The 20,767-nt window shown below is 33.5% G+C and overlaps 2 protein-coding genes across 2 annotated transcripts; one reads left to right on the top strand and one right to left on the bottom strand.

The window, feature by feature from the left end:
• Positions 1 to 659: 659 nt before the first annotated feature.
• Positions 660 to 6,098, top strand: LOC100800156 (uncharacterized). Its single transcript, XM_003530639.5, has 8 exons — positions 660 to 1,070; positions 1,224 to 1,276; positions 2,025 to 2,193; positions 2,778 to 2,866; positions 3,985 to 4,117; positions 4,602 to 4,694; positions 5,461 to 5,563; positions 5,656 to 6,098. Exons 1-8 carry the CDS (start codon positions 870 to 872, stop codon positions 6,030 to 6,032), a joined length of 1,218 nt encoding a protein of 405 aa, XP_003530687.1. The 5' UTR covers positions 660 to 869; the 3' UTR covers positions 6,033 to 6,098.
• A 4,572-nt stretch (positions 6,099 to 10,670) lies between these two features.
• Positions 10,671 to 13,560, bottom strand: LOC100799621 (AP2-like ethylene-responsive transcription factor At1g79700). The gene is made up of 8 exons (XM_003530638.5): positions 13,223 to 13,560; positions 12,656 to 12,738; positions 12,522 to 12,530; positions 12,340 to 12,428; positions 12,178 to 12,251; positions 12,036 to 12,086; positions 11,862 to 11,938; positions 10,671 to 11,499 (listed from the first exon to the last, which is right to left on the bottom strand). Exons 1-8 carry the CDS (start codon positions 13,456 to 13,458, stop codon positions 10,895 to 10,897), a joined length of 1,224 nt encoding a protein of 407 aa, XP_003530686.1. The 5' UTR covers positions 13,459 to 13,560; the 3' UTR covers positions 10,671 to 10,894.
• Positions 13,561 to 20,767: the final 7,207 nt, after the last annotated feature.

The raw sequence follows: 20,767 nt of genomic DNA, 5'->3' as shown, positions 1-20,767 counted from the left end.
GCTGATCTTTTTCAATTTTGGTCTTTATATATATATATATATATATATATATATATATATATATATAAATATATATTAATTTTAATTTCTTTAAGTTTATGTTTTATTAATTTTGTTTTTGTAACATTTTTCGTTTATTTTTATTGTATGTATCATATCTTGAGAAAACAATATCCACTAAACAAGTTTAACTAACCACATAAATATCATTTACAAGGTAGACAACACATTAGACAATCATAAACACAAAGTTATGCCGCCAAGGTGACAACGAAAAAACTGCATGTTAAACATTTCATGTGCAAACAAATAATCCTTATCACCACTTAACAAATCACAGCTCATAACACCAAAGACATGCGAGCATACACAAAAATCAAGTGAGTCTTCATCCACATAGTTAGACATAAAACAAGAAACATAATCTCCATCTTTATCTTCGTCACTTTGACATCATGAACAAAAATAATAATATCTTACCGTCACATTCAGATTTAACAGCATGATCAATTTGTTTTATTTTGTGTACGACTAAATTTAAATTCTTGTTTTTTCATAACCAATTTCTCACACTTTCATAAACCCTAATAAGTATTTACCCGAAAATCAATTTTTTAATATTAACATATGTCAAATTTTAATTTAGTCGTAACATCATTCGAACTCTTTCTTTCGGACGCTCAAGCATTTTTCTTCGACTTATCCATCCACCTCACTACCTTGTCTTGGTAGCCGCACGTTTCAAACACATCAACACAAACACACGAAGAACAGAAAATAATCACCATCTCGGAAAAAACACACAATACAGTTTGAAGTTTGAACAAGCTCCACCGAACAACAAAATCTTTTTCTTTCTTTCTTTGTTCATGTTTTCCAACCAGGTTCACGTGTTCCGCTCTCCATTTCGCGTTCTGAAATATCCACGCACGAAAACCCCACCCAACACGCGTCTCTTCCTTCTTCTGCTTCATGCCAACAACAACAACAACACAAACGCTGGCACATCACCAACCTTCCTCTGTTCATCACTCAGTGATGACTCCTTTTCCACCCCAAAACCAAACCAGGCACACACTTTTTTTTTTTCTTTTCTCTTACATTTTTTTCTGTTCTTCATGTTTTTTAAAACTTAAAAAACACAAACAAAACCATAACTTGGAGTTCTTTTTTTTTTTAAAAAAAAATTATATCTGGATAATGTGATTATGTTTTTGTGACAGTTGGGTTACAATCCTTCAGAGGAACTGTTTGGTCTGGAGGAACTCAAGCCAAGGTCTCAACCTTTTCCTTTTATTTTATTTAATTTTCTCTTACTTTGTCATAAAAATTTAATTATTTAGTTTAAAAAATTCTAGCAATGTATTCTCTAACACATTTTTTACATCATTGAATTGTATTTTTTATTCAACTGTTGCTAGCTTGGCTGGCATTCCTCTTTTTTATTTAGGAGTGTGGACTTTGGGTTCTTTGTGTTTGTAGTTGCTTTGTGGTGAAAATATGATTTCTATTAAGGTTTAGCTGCATCTTTTGTTCAGTTCACTCAGCATAGAAAAACTTTTATTACTTTCGGGTCTAGGATTTTGAATAAACAATATCTAGCTTTAAGCATAAACAAGGGTATTGAAGTTCTTACCATGATTGAATTAGATTATACAGGACCACATCAGCAATATTCTTGTACATTTCACCAAAAAGAAAAGAAAAAAAAATATTCTTGTACAGCTGGAAGTTGCTGCCAGTGCTGCTATTTCAATTTGTTACATCTATCCAATTCTCATTCACCTTGCAAAATCATTCTCTCTTTTTTCCTGGGTTTAGATATTCTCAGATAAAAAAATTATGCTATATTGTGTGGTTAATTGCAAACTGTATTGGTTATTTTCGTACGATAATACTCATCGTTTCAATCGTACAAAATACATATTATGATTTGAATGTTGGTATGGTTATCTCCATATTTGATATTTTATGAAAAAGTCCTTTGGCGGAGTGACTTTTAACAATTTTTTCTATAATTTCAGCACGGCTAATTCTCATACACCAGAACCAAGGTCCTGGTTTGGTCCAAATGGACAGTATATCAGAGAGCTACCTTGTCCAAGTTGCCGGGGAAGGGGTTATACCCCTTGTACAGGTACAGAGTGTGGAATAGAAAGATCAAGGCCAGACTGTCCAAAATGTTATGGAAAGGTACTTTCTTTTTGGAATTGTAGTTTGCTACTAAGTAAAGCAGAATCTCTTCTTGCTCTTAGGAGAGTTTAATTACTTGGATAATTTATTCCATAAATACCTAAATTGCCTCTGAAAAGCAAGGATCATCGAGTTTCTATGAATGTGCTGGCATACATATTGTATTTCCATCTAAGACAGCTTGGAATTAAGTCATTTCTGATTTGAATGAAAAATTCTGAAATTTTGAAGTTCACTTGAGGATGGGGCAAATGAGATTTTATTTCTCTTCTTTGTACACTCACAAGGGGAAAATTAGATTTTACCTAAAATGACCAATATGCTTAGAAACTTACATTTATACAAATCCTCATACTTCAACATAGCTTGATGCCATGTATTCATGTATTAGACACAAAAGTTACTAGTTAAATTTGCATCCTATTGGTTTATGACTTTATATATTGTTATTTACAGATTCTTGCTTGTTATTTTCCTAATATTCATAGCAATTGTGAAACACTAAGATATTGAACATCATCAGTGCAATGCGCACAGTAGTTACTTTAATTACCTTTTTTCCCATTTGATCTTCATGTAAACAGGGTATACTGACTTGCCACCAGTGCTCTGGAGATCGTGTTATATGGGAGGAATCAATTGATGAACAACCATGGGAGAGGGCCCGTTCTATGTAACTTCTGAGACATAAAATTTTGCCTTTCTTTACCGATCTTATCTTTTGTTAGCTCCTTGCAATGTTGATATACACTTTACATGGTCCTGTGCATGTTAATGTAAATACACACTTGTACATTCTCCAACTTTAGTAATCACTAGCATAGACACTTCAAAAGAGGAACAGTCTCTTTGTTGGACAAATTTAATAGTTGTATCAACTATCAACACATGCCATATACTTGTTTGACATGACATTTCGCATCTTAATATGACACCTTGAATTTTTTAGTCAAAATATCCTCCTCCATGTCAATGTCCATGGTACTTAGCTTTAGTTTTTCCCCTCTTCCAAACCACATTGTTTGCAAAACTGGTTCATAAAAGGCCAAATACTGGTGTGTAATATTCATTTTAGATTTATCAAAAGAAATCAATTATCATTCCTTATTTCTTGAATATGAACTTAATCTGCTCATCTGGTTGTTTCTATATTAAAAATAAAAACTATTATGATTTTCTTTCTTTTTCCCAAGTGTGATTTTTTTAAATCTCAGAAATAGGAGATTATATCAAAATATACTGCTGAACTGCTATAATCTGGCATTGCTATTCTGCATCCCTGCACTAGTTATATTGGATTTTGAAATTTGGTGCGGCATTTTTATGATAATAGACAATCATGATCTATAAGTATAAGTTGTCAAACATTCTTTCTATAATCAATGTTGTATATGTTCTTTCAGAAGGAAATTGGTTGAGCATATGGATTTAGGTAATAATATATCGGTTTTAGTTATGGTATTCAAACCAACACTTGTGGTTTTTATATTTGTCACTATCATTTTGTTGCAGTGGAGGTGCATGCACCTGGGTAGGGAGCTTCTGGTTGTTATTTTTTTTGCTTTTATTCTTGTAATACTGTATTGTGAACTTCTTAGCATTGTGATGTCATAAAATTCCAACATGATGGTGGTATATTTTTTTTACATACTCGGTAAACATAAAAGTTTAATGTGTTGCTTGTTTTGCTTCTAAATTTTGTTTAATTTGCTTCTAAATTTTTTAATTATGCAAAATGTTTTTGTTTTTATGGTCATACATAATGCTTCTTTATGGATTTTACTTTTTCAGCTCCCCACTTAAAGTGAAGGAAGATGATGAAGTTGACAAATTAGACATAAAGCTAGATGTGAAGAAAAAATCCAAGCGTGTTTACCAGTCTCCACCTCCAGAAGTTGGATTAAAGATCAGTCGTTCATTAAAAGTTAGTTGGTTGCTTAACCTTACTTAATAAGCATGTTTTGGATACAAATTGTTATAATGCATACATTTTACATGAGTCACAGATGTTGAGCCCATTAGCTTGTTACCTTCATTGTTTGATATTTGATATAGACATACATGCACACTCCACGCACACACACACAGATAGAATACATCTATGCAAAGAATTGAATGTCAATTTTTGGTGTCTCATACAATTGATAAGAACACATCTTATCTTGCAGAAGCATTAACCTATTTCTGGGTAAAAGACTTGAGAATTACATGGACATATATGCACAAGTATATTTATGATAGAGGGCAGTTATAAATTATAATTATATAGTGAACTAGTGATTTAGATTCCATGCACTGTTTTCTCCTTGTGTTTACTGCTGTATTAATATGATAAACTGAGAAAAAGAATTTATAGATGTTGTTTAGGTTGCAAATTTAAATGTCTTTGTTTAGTTGAATGATTGCAGAGTCTCAATGCCAAAACTGGTCTATTTAGCAACAGAATGAAGATTATCCACCAGGATCCCAAGCTTCAGGCACAGCGTGTGGCTGCTATCAAGGTTTAAAATGCCAGGATTTGTATTTCATTGATATCATCATTTCTCTTATTTTACAAAATGATTGCATCCTTCATAGTAATTTTTGTTGCATTCTTGTTTACAAGTTAATAATATTTCATGCCTTGACATTTAGGATTCACCGGTTTTGAGGAATATCCACAAAATAAAATATGGCTTCAAAAAGAATTTTTCTGTTTTTATTTTTTCTGTGATATATGTAGTAAAGGAGTAAACACTCATTTTTTATCATCCGAAGATATGTGTGGCATCATATTAATCTTCCATTTATAAATATATCAAATTGGCCTCCAAAGATATGTGCAGTATCAAACGTCGGTAAATGTCACATTTTTGCCATCAGATTGGTCCTTGAAAGACCACTGTTGGCATTAATCATTTGAAGTACGAATTTAATGTCACGAATAAATGGAAGGCTAATGTCATGTTGCGTATATCTTTGAAGGGCAAAAAATGAGCTTTTACTCTATAAGGAAGTGAACTGAGTATTATCAATATTAAATTTCTTTTGTCCTGGCTAAATTAAGCTCTCAAATGGTTTTTGATTGCTATAATTCTACTATTTTAATTAGGGTAGGGAATAAAACATCTTTTAAAGCCCGAGCGAGCATTTACCTTCTTTGCTTGCATGTTTTATGATTTACTTGAGTATAGGCACGCAGTAAGTAAATTGTACAAGTACTTGAAGCATTTGAATTTTGACACACGGAAAATTCTGCACAAAAAATATTTGCTCTAATGGATGCAGAAAGCCAAGGGAACTGTTGCAGCAAGAAAGCATACTTCCAAAATTATGAAAGCTTACTTTAGTGATCCAGTAAACCGTCAGAAAAGGAGCATGGCCATGAAGGGTCATTTTCATAGCCTTGCACCTGTGACTTCGTTGCTGGTAGACATGGTTGAACTTCATACTCATTTGCTTTTTGTTCCCCCTCAAATGCAGGTGTGAAATTCTACTGCCAAAACTGTGGACGTGAAGGGCATAGGAGACACTACTGTCCAGAACTCAATGATAGCTTGGTTGATCGGCGATTCACGTGTAGGCTCTGCGGGGGGAAAGGCCACAACAGAAGAACATGTAGAAAGTTAAAGATAAGCCTTAGCAATGGAAGAACAATAAAACACCATCAGTGCAAAATATGTCACCAATTCGGCCATAACCGCAGGACCTGCCCTCAAGCTGTTCCTTTTGCTGTTCCTAGTAAAAGAAGGAACGCGGCCTCTCGAAGACCATACAAATGTAGGTTGTGTAAGAAGGAGGGGCATAATATTAGGACATGTCCAAGTAGGACAGTTGTTACTGAGAATCCTCAAGATTAATAATCCTACTCATGTCAAACATAAAATTTTCAACCTAAATCTTATCATGGATAGTAATTGAAGCTAGAAGAGCTTTATATATTATGTTTGCTCTTTAACTATCTGCAACTGGACCTATTGAGTAATGCCAATTGGTCACAACTTTGACAAAATTCAGCTAGGTTTAGGGGTGGTTGTTGGATCATCCATCCATCCAAGATTAAGCTACTTGACCTAACTTTTTTAGACTTTACAACCTAATTGAAGCTAAAATTAAAAATAGAAAATTTAAATTTAAAGTTGTTCGATAATTTTTATTTTTAAACCTTAAATGTTATTTTTAAGGTTAAATTTCTTGAAAAATGTTTTGTTGGATCTTGAGATTTAAAATAAAAAAGGAAAAAGAGAAGTAGAAATCAAAAGTTCTAAATTTAACCTTTTCAAAAGCTCTTCGATGTTTTCTTTGTTAAAAAAGTTCTTTTTTCTTAAAATTCTATTTTGGCACATCTTTTTTTCTAAAAGAAAAGAGAAATTTTAAAAAAACTGGGAATGCAAGAAAATACCAAGAATACCTTAGATGTAAGGAAATTTCCACTGTCGCCTCTTTTTATATTACCTTGGATGGAGATTTTGCAATGTTATATTGTTGTCTTCACGATATTGTCATTTCAAGTATTCACATTCATAATACCCCATCTTATATATTGTCATTAGTTCAATGCAGCAAACACTTTGCAAGTTGTTTATTTAACACTGGGCAAGTTGTGTGTGTATTCCTCTTACATACACCACGGTAAATTTTATAGATATTTGATTGCAAGGAAATCGTGAAGGGCTAAATATTCAAGTCTTTGGTGTTTGGCAAGAGTATCGTGCTAAAGTCAAAATAAACTAGTTTCTTAATTACTTGTAGTACAAGCAGTGATGGCACAATCTAACTCATTATTTGTTGGTTAATTTGAAAATCGAGATAATACTGGATAAATCTGAAGTCGTGTATAACACTTTCAGATTGAATCAAATTTCGGGGTTCAACCAAAATTGTTCAATCAGATAAAATCAGAAGATTATAATTCAAGAGTTTTGTTTTGGTCTTGTATGTTTTGTCACACGTTATGCTTTCTGAACCAGAATGATTATTTATGATCAAAGAACAGGTGGTTTTTGGCGGTTGATGGAAGTCATTTCTTTTTAAAAACTGCCGTTGATGGAAGTTTTAGTAACTTCCATGTAACTTCCAAAATTTGCCTAAACCGAACATCTCGTTATTACATTAAAACAAGCGTGCACTCTTATTTTAACATAATAAAGAGATCAATTACACTAAAATGTCCAACAAACCTCCCCCATTTTAGTGTAATTACCGATCAAATCACAAAAGTCATAACATACCACAAACTACTGCATAGATGAAATATCGTGACGATTGAATTTCATCTTAGCAAATTACACGTTTCAAATATTCGAATATCAGGGTGTCACTAAGGATTGAACCCTTTCTATTCATAATGAATACATGAAGATAATCTGCACAATAGTTTATAACATTACTCTTGCTCGACACTAGTTTACTAGCCTGTGTCCCTATCCTTCATAAGCATATCAAAGCCAAGTCCCAGCTTCTTGAAGCGGCTAAACTTCATGCTTATATAGGTAGTTCTTTTCTTTCTTGCACCTGCAAATGCAATTTTTCAAAAAAACCATTGAGAAGTTATATTTCAACCTCCTTAACTTGCAGAACCGAACACATACCTTTTGGGATACTTTCGATGATGTGTTCCAATCTCTACATGTTAAGCTTTCCACATTGAATTCAGCACCTAATGTCATATTAGATGGGAATTGGGTATCTTAACATAAGAGATTTCAGATGGACTTTAATCCTAATCCCACAGCCGACCTTTTCACGAGATCTCTACTTAACCTTTTGCTTAAATGATCGGTCAAATTATGCTGAGTTCTCACAAACTCCACTGATATCACACAATGCATGATTAACTCCCGAAACATGTTGTGTCTAACACCCAAGTGTCTAGACTTCCCATTATACACTTGACTATATGCCTTAGCCAAAGTTCATATGGGGTAACCTTATTCCTTTTGTTAGGAATTCGGTTCAACAAGTAACAGGCTGTCAACATAGCCTCACCCCAAAATCCTTCACTTAAACCCGAATAGGATAACATGGAATTCACCATTTCTTTCAAGGTTCTATTCTTCCTTTCGGCTACACCATTCTGTTGTGGTGTATAGGGAGCGGTAGTTTGATGTATTATTCCAATAGATTGAAAATAAACCGGATCATAATACTCACCTCCCTTATCCGTACGAAGAGTTTTGATTAGCCCATTTTGATGAAGTTCTACCTCTTTCTTATAAATTTTAAATTTATCAAGAGCTTCATCTTTTGTATTTAATAAATATACATAACAATACCTTGATGCATCATCAATAAAAGTAACAAGATATTTTTTATGACCTAATGATGGAGTAGCATGCAAATCACACAAATCACTATGAATAAGGTCTAAGACTTTAGTCTCACTTTTAACATCCTTAAAAGGTTTCCTAGTGATCTTGGTCAACATGCAAGTTTTGCATTTTTCAATGTTCATATCAAAAGGAGTAATCATACTTATTTTTGACATATCTTTTAATCTTTTGTAATGAACATGTCCTAATCTAGCATGCCAAATTTCTGATTTTGTCATATTAGTTATAGAACTACACGAGGCCATACAAACAGATTCATGAACAAAAGGAACATCAATGTTTAATTTAAACATTCCATTACAACGATAACCAAATCCAACAAACGAACCATGTCTTGACAAGATGTACTTGTCACTTTCAAGTACTTGCTTGAAACCACAATTATTTAAAACCATACCAGACAATAAGTTCTTAAGAATACTAGGTACAAATAAGACATTATCCAAATACAAACTTTTTCCGGAAGTAAAAACTAAATTCACACAACCTAATCCTAGGATTGGTTCAGTTGCAACATTGCCCATCTTCACAATAGAGCCATCATCGATTGGTCTAAATTCCTTGAACCAACGACAATCTTTGCACAGATGGCTTGTTGCTCCCGAATCAAACCACCAAGCAACGTCATCATCCTGCACATAGTATGCATCAGATATTAGTGATACATAATTTGAATTCGTATTCAAATTAAAATTATTCACTACAATCTGACCTTGTTGCTTTTCAGGATCATTAGACCCACTTGGACCAGCGTTGTTCTTTCCTTTGAACACCCAGCAATCCCTCTTTAAATGACCAGGTTTCCCACACTTCCAACATGACAATTTTGTCTGTTTGTTTGGACCTTAGTTCTTATTTCCTTGAAATTTGCGTTTGTTACCTTTAGCATTATAATTTTGCTTAACTGTTCCACTTTCCTCTACCATATTAACGAAAGAGGAACCTGCTACATTTTTATCATTGACTTTGTCAATTTCCTGAGCCCTCAACGACTCCTCAATCATGAAATGACTACCGAGTTGAACCAGAGTCAACTCTTCCTTCTTATGTTTCAAGGTATGCTTGAAGTCTTTCCAAGAAGAAGGCAGTTTATCAATTATAGATGAAACTGCAATGGATTCATCCATTTTCAAATCATGTTGAGTAAACTGACCCAAAATCCGCAGCAGTTCATTATATTGTTCCATAACAGGCCTCGAATAAATCATTTTGTAATTAAAGAAATTACTAACTAAGAATTTGTTACTTGAGGCATCTTCTGCCATATACTTGGATTCAAGAGAGTCCCATAATTCCTTAGCAGACTCAACATTTTGATAAATATCAAAGAGAGAGTCAGACATACCGTTCAGAATGTGTCAACGAAAAATGTAATCGTCGTTCTCCCATTTCGAACGCTTCCTTGTTTGATCCAAAGTTTCGTCTTCCATAAACACCGACATCGGTGTACTCAGCAGATACACCACTTTCAATATTGTCAAGAGAAAGTGCATCTTCTTCTGCCATCTTCTGAAATTCTGCCCTTCAAACTTGTCCAACTTCGCAAACTTGCTTGTCATCTTCGAACTATCGTTCGTCATCTCAAAAAATTTGATTCAATCTTTTGTTGGTTAATTTGAAAATCGAGATAATACTGGATAAATCTGAAGTCGTGTATAACACTTTCAGATTGAATCAAATTTCGGGGTTCAACCAAAATTGTTCAATCGGATAAAATCAGAAGATTATAATTCAAGAGTTTTGTTTTGGTCTTGTATGTTTTGTCACACGTTATGCTTTCTGAACCAGAATGATTATTTATGATCAAAGAACAGGTGGTTTTTGGCGGTTGATGGAAGTTATTTCTTTTTAAAAACTGCCGTTGATGGAAGTTTTAGTAACTTCCATGTAACTTCCAACCGTTGATGAAAGTTTTAGTAACTTCCATGTAACTTCCAAAATTTGCCTAAACCGAACATCTCGTTATTACATTAAAACAAGCGTGCACTCTTATTTTAACATAATAAAGAGATCAATTACACTAAAATGTCCAACATTATTCTAAGGACATCAATTTTTCAATCAAGATAGGATAGTTAAAAAGGAGTGAGGGGTTTATCATTCAAAAGAGGTCATTATTTATTAGAACGTGTTTAATATTCCTTAACCATAGCTCTAAAGTCATTAGTTAACAATATTTTATTTCTAAAGAAAAAGTTTTACACATTTTGCTTCAAAATTGAAGTCAATACAGCAATGTTTATTTGACATTGTTGATTTATGAACAGTCAAGGTCGAAGTGACAATATGCACATCTTGGCAATTATTTGACATCCACTAGTATGCTAAGGAGGGAGAGAGTTTCTCTCAAGTTTTCTTAACAGAAAAATAAAATAAAATAACAAAAGCAATCAGTTAGACATGTTGAAAGCACTATTCCATAGTGATTGCACAGTTCCATGATACATAGGCAATGGACTCTCTTCTGATGACTCCAAGTTAGGTAATCTGCTGATATTAGAAGAGCAAAAGTAAGAGTTATTGGTGTTTTCATTATCATAAATCCCTCCAACTCCATCATTGCCCTCATGTGGATATTTCAATTCAACTTCTTCAGCTTCTTCACTAGAAGAGTTCAGATTTCTCTGCATCAGTTCTCTAAACACTGAGGATTTTAGGAGAAGTCCTAATGCTGTTGGGGAAGATGGCTTGTTGCATGGACTCAAAGGGTTCATGTACTTGGAAAAGTCTCGCTTCTTGGTACTGTCCAATTTACCTGAGGGGAATGAATTCTTGTTGGAGTTGGATACCTCAATGTTCCCTCTTGCTTGCATGGAGTTAGAGGTTGCAAAAGGTTGAGCATCAGTGCTAGGCTTTTGATCATGAGAAGCAGTAGGATGTGTTCCCGGTCTTAGCCATCTTATGTAGGTGCTCAAGTCAAAGTTTGTCACTGCATTTATGCCTCTGTATTCAATTGCTGCAATGTCATATGCGCGAGCTGCTTCTTCTTGTGTACCTTTAGAGGAAGACATTGACCACGGTTTTAAATTGCAGTCTTGGATGCAGTTTTGTCACAATCTTTGATATTACCAGAAATTACGTACAATTGCAACCAATACAGCCATAATTGTGGTCACATAGAGCCCAAAAACCTTAACATTCTGAACAAAATTGTGGTCGCCAACCGTTTATTAACTACCTTGTTATGGATAATGAGTCTTACTAGTTAGCCTACTACCTAAGTTCTAATCTTTTGACCCTTTGTTTACCAAAATTCATCTTATTTTAGACATGTATGTAGAGTGAAATAACCAATGTTGTTTGAGTTGTGTTTTTCATAAGAAACAAGGGAATTAAGTTAGGAGTGTGAATACTCACTGTAAGTCCCAAGGTAGAGGTACTTGTTACCGAACACTCTCCCAATCCTTGCTTCCCATCTTCCATTGTGATGATGCCTGTATTTAGTTTTCAGACTTAAAATCTTAGCACCGTGTATTTGTTTCTTGAAAACAAAAGATAAGGTTTGAGTGCAAAATTTAGAAAATGTTTCACCTTGCTACTCCTCTATACTTCGATACACCTCTGGAAAAACCACTGCTCCTCCTACAATAAAAACACAAAAAAGGATATAAAACTTGAAAAGAAAAAATCAGAAAGCCTTGATGGCAGTATTTATTAAAAAAAATGGGATTACCTTCTCAATGAAGCAAGATATTCTTCTTTGGTTACAGTTTTCATTATCTCAATTTCTTTCTCATAATCAGATACCTGCAAAAATATCAGTATGCCACAAATGGATCTCACTGAGATACTCTTCAACAATATAACTTATTCTGTTTATATATGATAGACATACAGGAAAATTTGTGAAAGTTGATATTCCCCAGTACTTGAGTGCAGCCAAATCATAAGCTCTAGCTGCAGCTTCTTCATCATTATAAGCTCCTGATTAAAGCATAAATTTGCCCCAAAAGTTCAATTTCTCTATCATTTAATTCAGATAAAACACTGGTGGATTCAAATAGAAGAAGAACTTACCCAAATATACTGCTCCACATCAACAAAGCAACAAAGTTACATACACAAACAGAACCACAATGCAATGAGAAGGTGTGAGCAATCAAAAACAAGAAATAAATGAAAGTAAAGTTAACAAAGTGTTCCACATCTACCTTGCTTTCCTTTCTTCTTCTGAGTGGGATTCCAGGTCCCTTTATCCCATAGATGTGCTTCAAACCTTCCAGTCCACCTGTGTCTGCTCCACAGAAAGAATATAGTTAGCTTGAAATCAGAAAGCAATCACTAAAAACACTGAAAAAAGTAAAAAAAAAAAAATTAAAAAAAATTAAAAAACTGAGAATAAGAGCTTGTTTGCTTTTTTTCTCAGATTTTTTGTTTTAAAAACTACTTTTTAAAACAATTCCACTCTACTTAACAATCAATATCTCACCCAAAATCTACTAAGTTTTGAAAACTGTTTTCAAAACAAGTATTTTAAAGACCAAAAAATAGAAAATAGTTGAGAAATGTTTTCTCATCCTCTTCTGTTTTTTTTTTTTCAAATGTTTTGCTCAACTACTCTTGGGACAAACTTTTAGGAAACAGAAATATGCTCACCAGACAAAGACTTTCAAATGTGCTTAAGAGAGAAATAAATTTTAGAAAACAAAAAAACTGTTTTTTAAAAACAGTAAACAAATAAGGCCTAAGATGTTGTTATGTTTATGAGGATGACATGCCTGCTAACACCCCTGAACCTTGAGCTTCTCTTCACAGTGGTGGCAGTTGATTGGCCACCAAGTTGCTTCTGTTCTTCTAACTGTTCACCTTGTTGTCCATTGCCACCTAACACGGCCGTAGATGAATCTCTTCGCCGCCTTTTGACACACTTAGTGCCAATAACCTCACTACCATCTATCATGAGCAACCTATGGCTCCTTGGACTTAGTTCAGACTTCACAGGTGCAAGCTCCATTTCACTCTTCTGTTTTTTATTTCAGCAGACAACAATGTAATTTACCTGGAATGGTTAAACCTGTGACTTATCTATATATACTACAAAAGAAACTTGTTTCATGCTTAACTTGTCATTTTGTTGTTTAAAATGGATTTTGGAACAAAGACAAAAATTGTCGATGATAACATTACCATAAAACAAATTTAATTTGCTCACAACCCACGAAACCAATAACATGTAGCTAGCTAGCAATGAGCTTACTCTTATTGAGGTATAAACAAAATTATCTGGTTCAATGTAAGACGATGTCTAATTAGTTGATAACAATCCCAAAACAATACATTGATTTTATCAAAGTCTACAAGAGTTTATTATATTCGTTATGTTCACTTGTGTTAAAGAATTGACACCAAACGAGACTATGCTGAGGATACTCAGATGGAGAAGATTCTATTGAAAAATAAGAAAAAACATTCACATAAAACGTAACCATTTTAGTTTATCTATTTATATATAAATCATGAGGTAATAAATCATACATTGCCATGCCGACTTACTATTTGTTACCACGTCTAAAATAGTTTGGTCAAATAAGAGGTGGCAAAATGGGTTTAGCTAGCTAGGTTGGTTGGCCCAAACTAAAATGTAGGACTTCAACTTAAAATTTTGAATCCGAATTAAACGTGAGCAATTTTTGCTAAATCCGATCATGACCCAATGCAAGCTTAACTTACAAAACCCGCCAAAAGCTCGGAAAATCAGGTTTTTATAGGGCTTGGACTATGTTTTAGAGGTCCAAATTGAATCCAGACTTTTATGGATCGGCTTGTTAAAGCTCAGCTTGTTTTGCCACCACTAGGTCAAATGTTATCTCATTAAAGAAACTTAAATTTTTAAGGAAAAGAAAAAATAGACCTAAAAATTTGAAAAGGATGTTTGAGCCATATATACATTACAAGATCCCTATATAAACCTTACATTAATGTAATTCATCCCAAAAGTAAATAAAAGAGCTTGCATTAACTCATCCTAAGAAATGACAAATCTAGAGAATACAATGACATTATAACTTCCGGCGAATCAAAACATTTTTCAGAAAGAAATAGGACAAATGGGTTTGGCATGTACTGAAAAACGAGTTAAAAATGTCTTTATTGCAGCTTTTGTTTTTTGGGATATGTATAAGTGATTCTGTTGTCAGTGTTATATATAATGTGCAGAACAAAATTTGTCAATAATGAAAGTTGTTAAATGAAAAGGCCTAGTAAATGTCGTCAATAAAGAGTGCTTAATTTGTTGCCCAATTGTCAATTTGTGTAGAAGTTCCAACCAACTTGGTCTTTTACCTGGTAGCAGAGAAGAAGACAGAAAAAAAAAAAAAGAGATTATTCCCTCTGCCGAGCTTTACAATTCCTATGAAAACAGGTATGATATCAACGCAAAATTATTCCATTTTACAGGGAGTAATCGAAGGCTAGATTTCATTATTGCACTGCCTGAACAATTATCTAACTCGTTCAAAATTGTCTTCAGTTAACTCTTCAAAGATTTTCTACCAAGAATATTAGCGGTCTTAAAAAATAAATCTCAACATATCTGACAAATTGTTTTTGTTAAAAAAATCGATGATAATTTATTTCTAAGTCAATTTTTATTAATTTTCATTTTGATTAGTTTCACATTGGTTTGGAAAAGGTTAATGACTACACCAAATAATCAAAATAATTTGTTGGAGTGTAAGTGTGAGTTAAGTCCCATAATAAATAAAAATGAGTAAGTTGTACAACATATAAGTGATAATAATCTGCAATTTTAATTTTTTGTAATTTTTTTAATTAGACCTGACGTTAAGTTTATTTTTGTTATTTGCTTCTTATCCATCAAGTTAGACCGTATCATTTTAAAAAAAGTATTTCTTTCATTTTTCCTTTGATTTCATTTATGTTTATGAAAGAAAAATAATTATTAGCATGAAATTATAAAGGTTAAATATGTTTCTAATCCTTTAAATTTGAAATAATTTATTTTTAGTCTCTTAAATTTAAAAGTTTATCTTAAAAAAAAAAAAGTATGATAAACGAATCACTGTACATTAATGTGCACCCATGAGCCACTTGTCTATGTAGCATTTTTTAATCAATCAATTCATTTTTAAAAATTAAAAAAAATGTTTTTTTTTTAAAAAAATTAGAAATACCATTTCTCACATATTAAAACATTAAAACAACATTATCTTTCATGTTTCTCCGAAGCCATCGTCGATGTTCTCTGACATCACCATCGTTGTCGGAGGTTTTCATTCATCACCATTGAATGTCCTCGATGGCATAGCTAGTAAGTGACTCCCTCTCTTGCATGGACGTTTGTATTGAAGTTCATCTCAGTCACACACGCACATTGATATGTTTCTCTATAGCATGGGAGTTGCGATTCTCACACATTTAATTTGTGTCTATCGTTGGTTAAGGTTCATCTCTCTCAGGTTAGGTTTGTCTATCTCTCATATTTGCATTTCTTCTCTAATTTGATATAGGGTTTGTCATATGAATTTGTGTTATGATTTCATATGAGAACTTTAGCCATTGTGGGTTGTTCCTTTTGATTCTCATAAGATTTGTTCTTTCAAATGGTATAAGGTCGCATATCAAATAAACATATTAACCAATTAGTAAAAAAATTTAACCATTTTCACCAACAATGTTAACCAGCTAACAATAATATTGTATTGAGAAGGAATCCAAAAGTTTAGCCATATGTTTGAGTGTGATTCCCCATCAATGTCTTTGCCATGCTTGAGTTAGGATTTGAGAATTATTATTTTGTAGAATCCAAAAATAGTTTAGGTTCATTCCATGCATGTTGAAATTGCAAATTTTACTTCATGTGTTTGTGTTATTTCTGTTTTGGTATGACAAACAAGTTCCTAAATATAATTATACTTCTTTTTAAGTCATACATGCACCCTATAGCATTAATATGAAGGTTATGAGCATAATGCTTAATGTTTCACAATATTTAAAAGTTGTTATCTGGAATTAATCTCAATGCTTAACTATAGTATATATGGCTAATATGTTTGAAGTATATAACATGGCCCATTCTCTTATTATGAATGATTATTGTTGTTATGATATTATTTTGTAGACTAGTACTGTCATTCGGTTAACTATGTTAACCAGAATGGTTAAGATTGTTTTGTACATGATTAACAATTTGTATACGGTCTGTGATTATTATAATGCATAATTTTATCTTTATTGTCTTAATTATGTCACATGATGCGCCATATATCGTTAACATGAAGGTTATGGACATAATTCTTAACTAGACATAGACTCGTGCGATGCACAGGTTTATAAATAATTAAAAAAATTTTAAATAAATAATTTGTTTGATAAATAAAAATTAAAATTATAAATATTAATGATATTTTATATCATTGACGGTTAAAGGAGTTAAAAAAAATTATGTATAAATTAAGATAATTTATATTTATTCATATATTTATAAGAAAATATTTCAAAATTGGAGTATGACTACTCAACTAAAGTTGAGTAACGAGAAGGTAAAAGTAAGTTTATGCATAAATATTATAAGAGTAATATAAGAATAAAGTGAAATTGACATAATAAAGCACATAATGTTAAAACACATAATGTGAAATATATATAATGAAAGGAAAATAATCAATCATAATGTTAAAACATATAAAATTATGCAAATAAAACTCTGAAAATTATTCATTTAAATAGAGTTTTTGTATTTGATGAAAATCCTAAAACTGCCCAAATACAGGGACCTATGACTAGGAGTAGGACCAAACAGTTAGTAGATACCCTCCAACTAAGCATATTAATTGTTGCTAAAGGCCTAGGCTAATTTGAAGGCCCATGCCAAATATGTTCTATTTTTTATTTATAATTTTTTCGTTGTAATTTTTTAGCCCAAACTAATTTGAAGACCCATGTCTATTTCTATTTTTTCATTCAGATACACTATATGTATGGATTTCGTTTTCAATAGAAGGACTTTGGCATTTGATTAAAAATTTGTGAGAACTTTTCTTTGGGTTCCTCGCTAAACTAATCTCGGACTTGTCAAGGTAATCCTTGTGACGTCTACCATGACTTGTCTTCCCTCTCTGGAAGTGGCGTCATTCAAAACTCTGTAACCTGTATCAAACGATCCACTCCTAGTAAGGATCACATCATTTGGTATCAGAGCTTTGGCTCTTGATACAGGTTCTATCCTATCCAATTCTTTTTCTTTATAATTTATCTTAGGTTCATATTATGTTCTTGTTCTGTTATTTGTGTTCTTGTTTGTGTCTTGTTGCGTTCTTGTTCTCGTTCTTGCTCTTGTTCTTGTTCTTCTTGCTTTCAGATTCTGTGTAAAAAAAATTCTATTTGAATTCTATTTCAAATTTTGTTACAAATTCTGTTTGGGGACAATTTGGCTTACGGGAAGAATTTAGGGGTTTAGGGTTTAGTAGGCTCTTGAATCTATTTTCCTATTTTCCAGTTGAACAAATTGCCTAATTTCCTATTGAATGAATTGCCTAAATTATCCTAGATGAATTTGAAAAGAAGACATTATAAAAAAAAAAGTTGCAGAAAGTTTGAAAAAAGAAAGAAAGAAAGAAAGTGGGTGTTTGATCTTTGAACGCGGATTTGAGGCAGTTAGAGGCATCTTTGGCAAAAATCGTAGACCAAATCCCCTTCCTTAAGGATTCTCCTCTGAATTCTGAGCGTTTTGACATATATTGAGCCTCAAACAGACAACCGTAGCAGAAGTTATGACCATTTGAAGTTTACATGTCATCTTCGTTAATTATGTTCTCTTTTCTCTGTGATTAAGTAGTTTCTTTGTTTCTTCTATTTGTTCTCCAAATCTGTTATCATATCTATTATCGAATATGTTATCCAAATCTGTTATCAAATTTGTTATCCAATCTATTATCCAATCTATTATCAAATTTGTTATCAAATCTATTATCCAATTAGTTATCCAAATGTGTTATCCAATTTGTTATCCAATTCTGTTACTGAGTTTGTGATAATTAAACTATTTTTCCTATTATATTACCTTGTGCATCTAATTTGATTCATCGAGGAACTTAAAAGGGAGTGAATGGTAAAACGCAAGAGTGAAAAAAGCATCACACAAAAGCCTATATTGAGAGCATCAAACATAAGTGTACTACCATCAAAGAGAGAAACACGTGAGTAGAGTGTGGTGAGATACTGAAACCTTTGTTGAAAATTACTGCATATTTTCTTCTCTGTTAATTATGGTAGGAACTGGTGATGGTGGTGGTGATTATCATCAATTGGATGGATCTCAAGGTTTGTTATTGGACGTAATGACTACACAAATGCAATGATTCCTGAACCATAACAATGAAGAGCTCTATGGACGAATTGAGGGTCTAGAGAACCAACTGAATCAGAATACTGGAAGACATTATGGTGGGAACAGAGTGGGCAATGTTGGACCCAAGCAAAGCAGAGTGGAGGGGCAGAACAAAATTGAGAGAGTAAAACTCAATGTACCCTCTTTCAAAGGCAGGAGTGACCCAGATGCCTACCTTTAATGGGAGATGAAGATTGAGCATGTATTCTCTTGCAATGATTATACTAAAGAGTAGAAGGTGAAGTTAGCAGCATCTTTCAGACTATGCCCTTGTTTGGTGGAATAAAAATCAAAGAGAGGGGATGATAGAGGAAGGGCGAGAGATAGATACATGGACTGAGATGAGAAGGGTTATAAGAAAGAGGTATGTTCCAACTAGCTACAGCAGAACCATGCGACAAAAACTCCAGAGGCTGTCGTAGGGAGGTTTGACTGTGGAGGAGTACTACAAGGAGATGGAGATAACACTAGTGATGACCAACATTGAAGAGGAAACTGAGGACAAAATGACTTATTTTTTGAGTGGCCTAAATCCTGACATTAAAGATGTTGTTGAATTACTGGAGTATGTGGAATTGGATGATTTACTACATAAGGTAGTTCGAGTTGAACAACAACTGAAGAGGAAAATTGTAGCAAGAAGGAACTCATCCAACAATTTCAACCAGAATTGGACCAACAAATCCAAGAAGTAGGGAGACAACTCATCAAGTCCACATGGAAAGTTAGCAGTGTCTAGTGCTGAAATCAAGCATAATTCTGCCTCATTATCCAACACCGGTACCAGAAACATAAAATGCTTCAAATGCTTAGGCAGAGGACATATTGCTTCTGACTGTCCAACCAGGAAGACCGTGATCATGAAGGCAGATGGAGAAATCACCAGTGACTATGAAATCAGTGAAGAAAAAGAGGTGGAAAAAGAAAAGCTTGAGAAGGGAGTTATGCAGGGTGATATGCTAATGGTGAGAAGGCTCTTGAGAAGTCAGATGCAGCCACTGGACGACACCCAAAGAGAAAATATTTTCCACACCAGATGCACAATTAATGGTAAGCTTTGCTTTTTAATTGTTGATGGAGGAAGTTGTACCAATGTTGCAAGTTCCAGGTTAGTGTCCAAACCGAATTTGGATACTAAGCCCCATCCTAGGCCATACAGACTTCAATGGCTTAGTGAAATTGAAGAGGTAAAAGTGACTCAGTAGGTTGAGGTGTGTTTCACCATTGGAAGATACAATGATAGAGTGTTGTGTGACGTGGTTCCAATGGAGGCGACTCATATACTGTTAGGGAGACCATAACAGTAGGACATCAAAGCAGTGCATGATGTCTTTAGAAATAAGATTTCTTTCCATCACCATGACCAGAAAATTATTCTTAAACCTTTATCCCCTAGAGAAGTGTGTGATGACCAAATCAGAATAAGAGAAAAGAGAGAACAAGAGAAAGAAAAGAGTGAGGCACCAAAGAAGAATAGGAAAAAGAAGAGTGATAAACCCGATAGAAAGAGTGATACACCTGAGAGAAAGAGTGATACACATGAGAGAAAAAGTGATACACATGAGAGAAAATTTAATTATTTAGCAAAGGCGAGTGAAGTGAGGAAAGTGTTACTTGATCGTGAGTTACTCTATCTACTGCATTGCAAAGACATTAAAATTTCTACTGATATTTCTAATGAGTTAACTATTTTTGTTTCTCCTAGTGTTGAACCCTCATTGCATGAATTTAAAGATGTCTTTCCCAAGGAGATTTCTCATGGACTGCCACCTTCAAGAGGCATAGAACATCAAATTGACCTCCTTCCAGGAGCTTCATTGCCTAACAGGCCAGCTTACAAAAGAAATCCCCAAGAGACTGATGTTGCTGATTTATTTTTTAAGGAAGTAGTGCGTCTCCACGAACTACCAAGAAG

Source organism: Glycine max, chromosome 8, assembly GCF_000004515.6.
Source record: "Glycine max cultivar Williams 82 chromosome 8, Glycine_max_v4.0, whole genome shotgun sequence".
In the NCBI taxonomy this organism is placed as follows: Eukaryota; Viridiplantae; Streptophyta; class Magnoliopsida; order Fabales; family Fabaceae; genus Glycine; species Glycine max.
The sequence above is the reverse complement of the archived record's forward strand: the minus strand, read 5'-3'. Positions and strand labels throughout refer to the sequence as shown.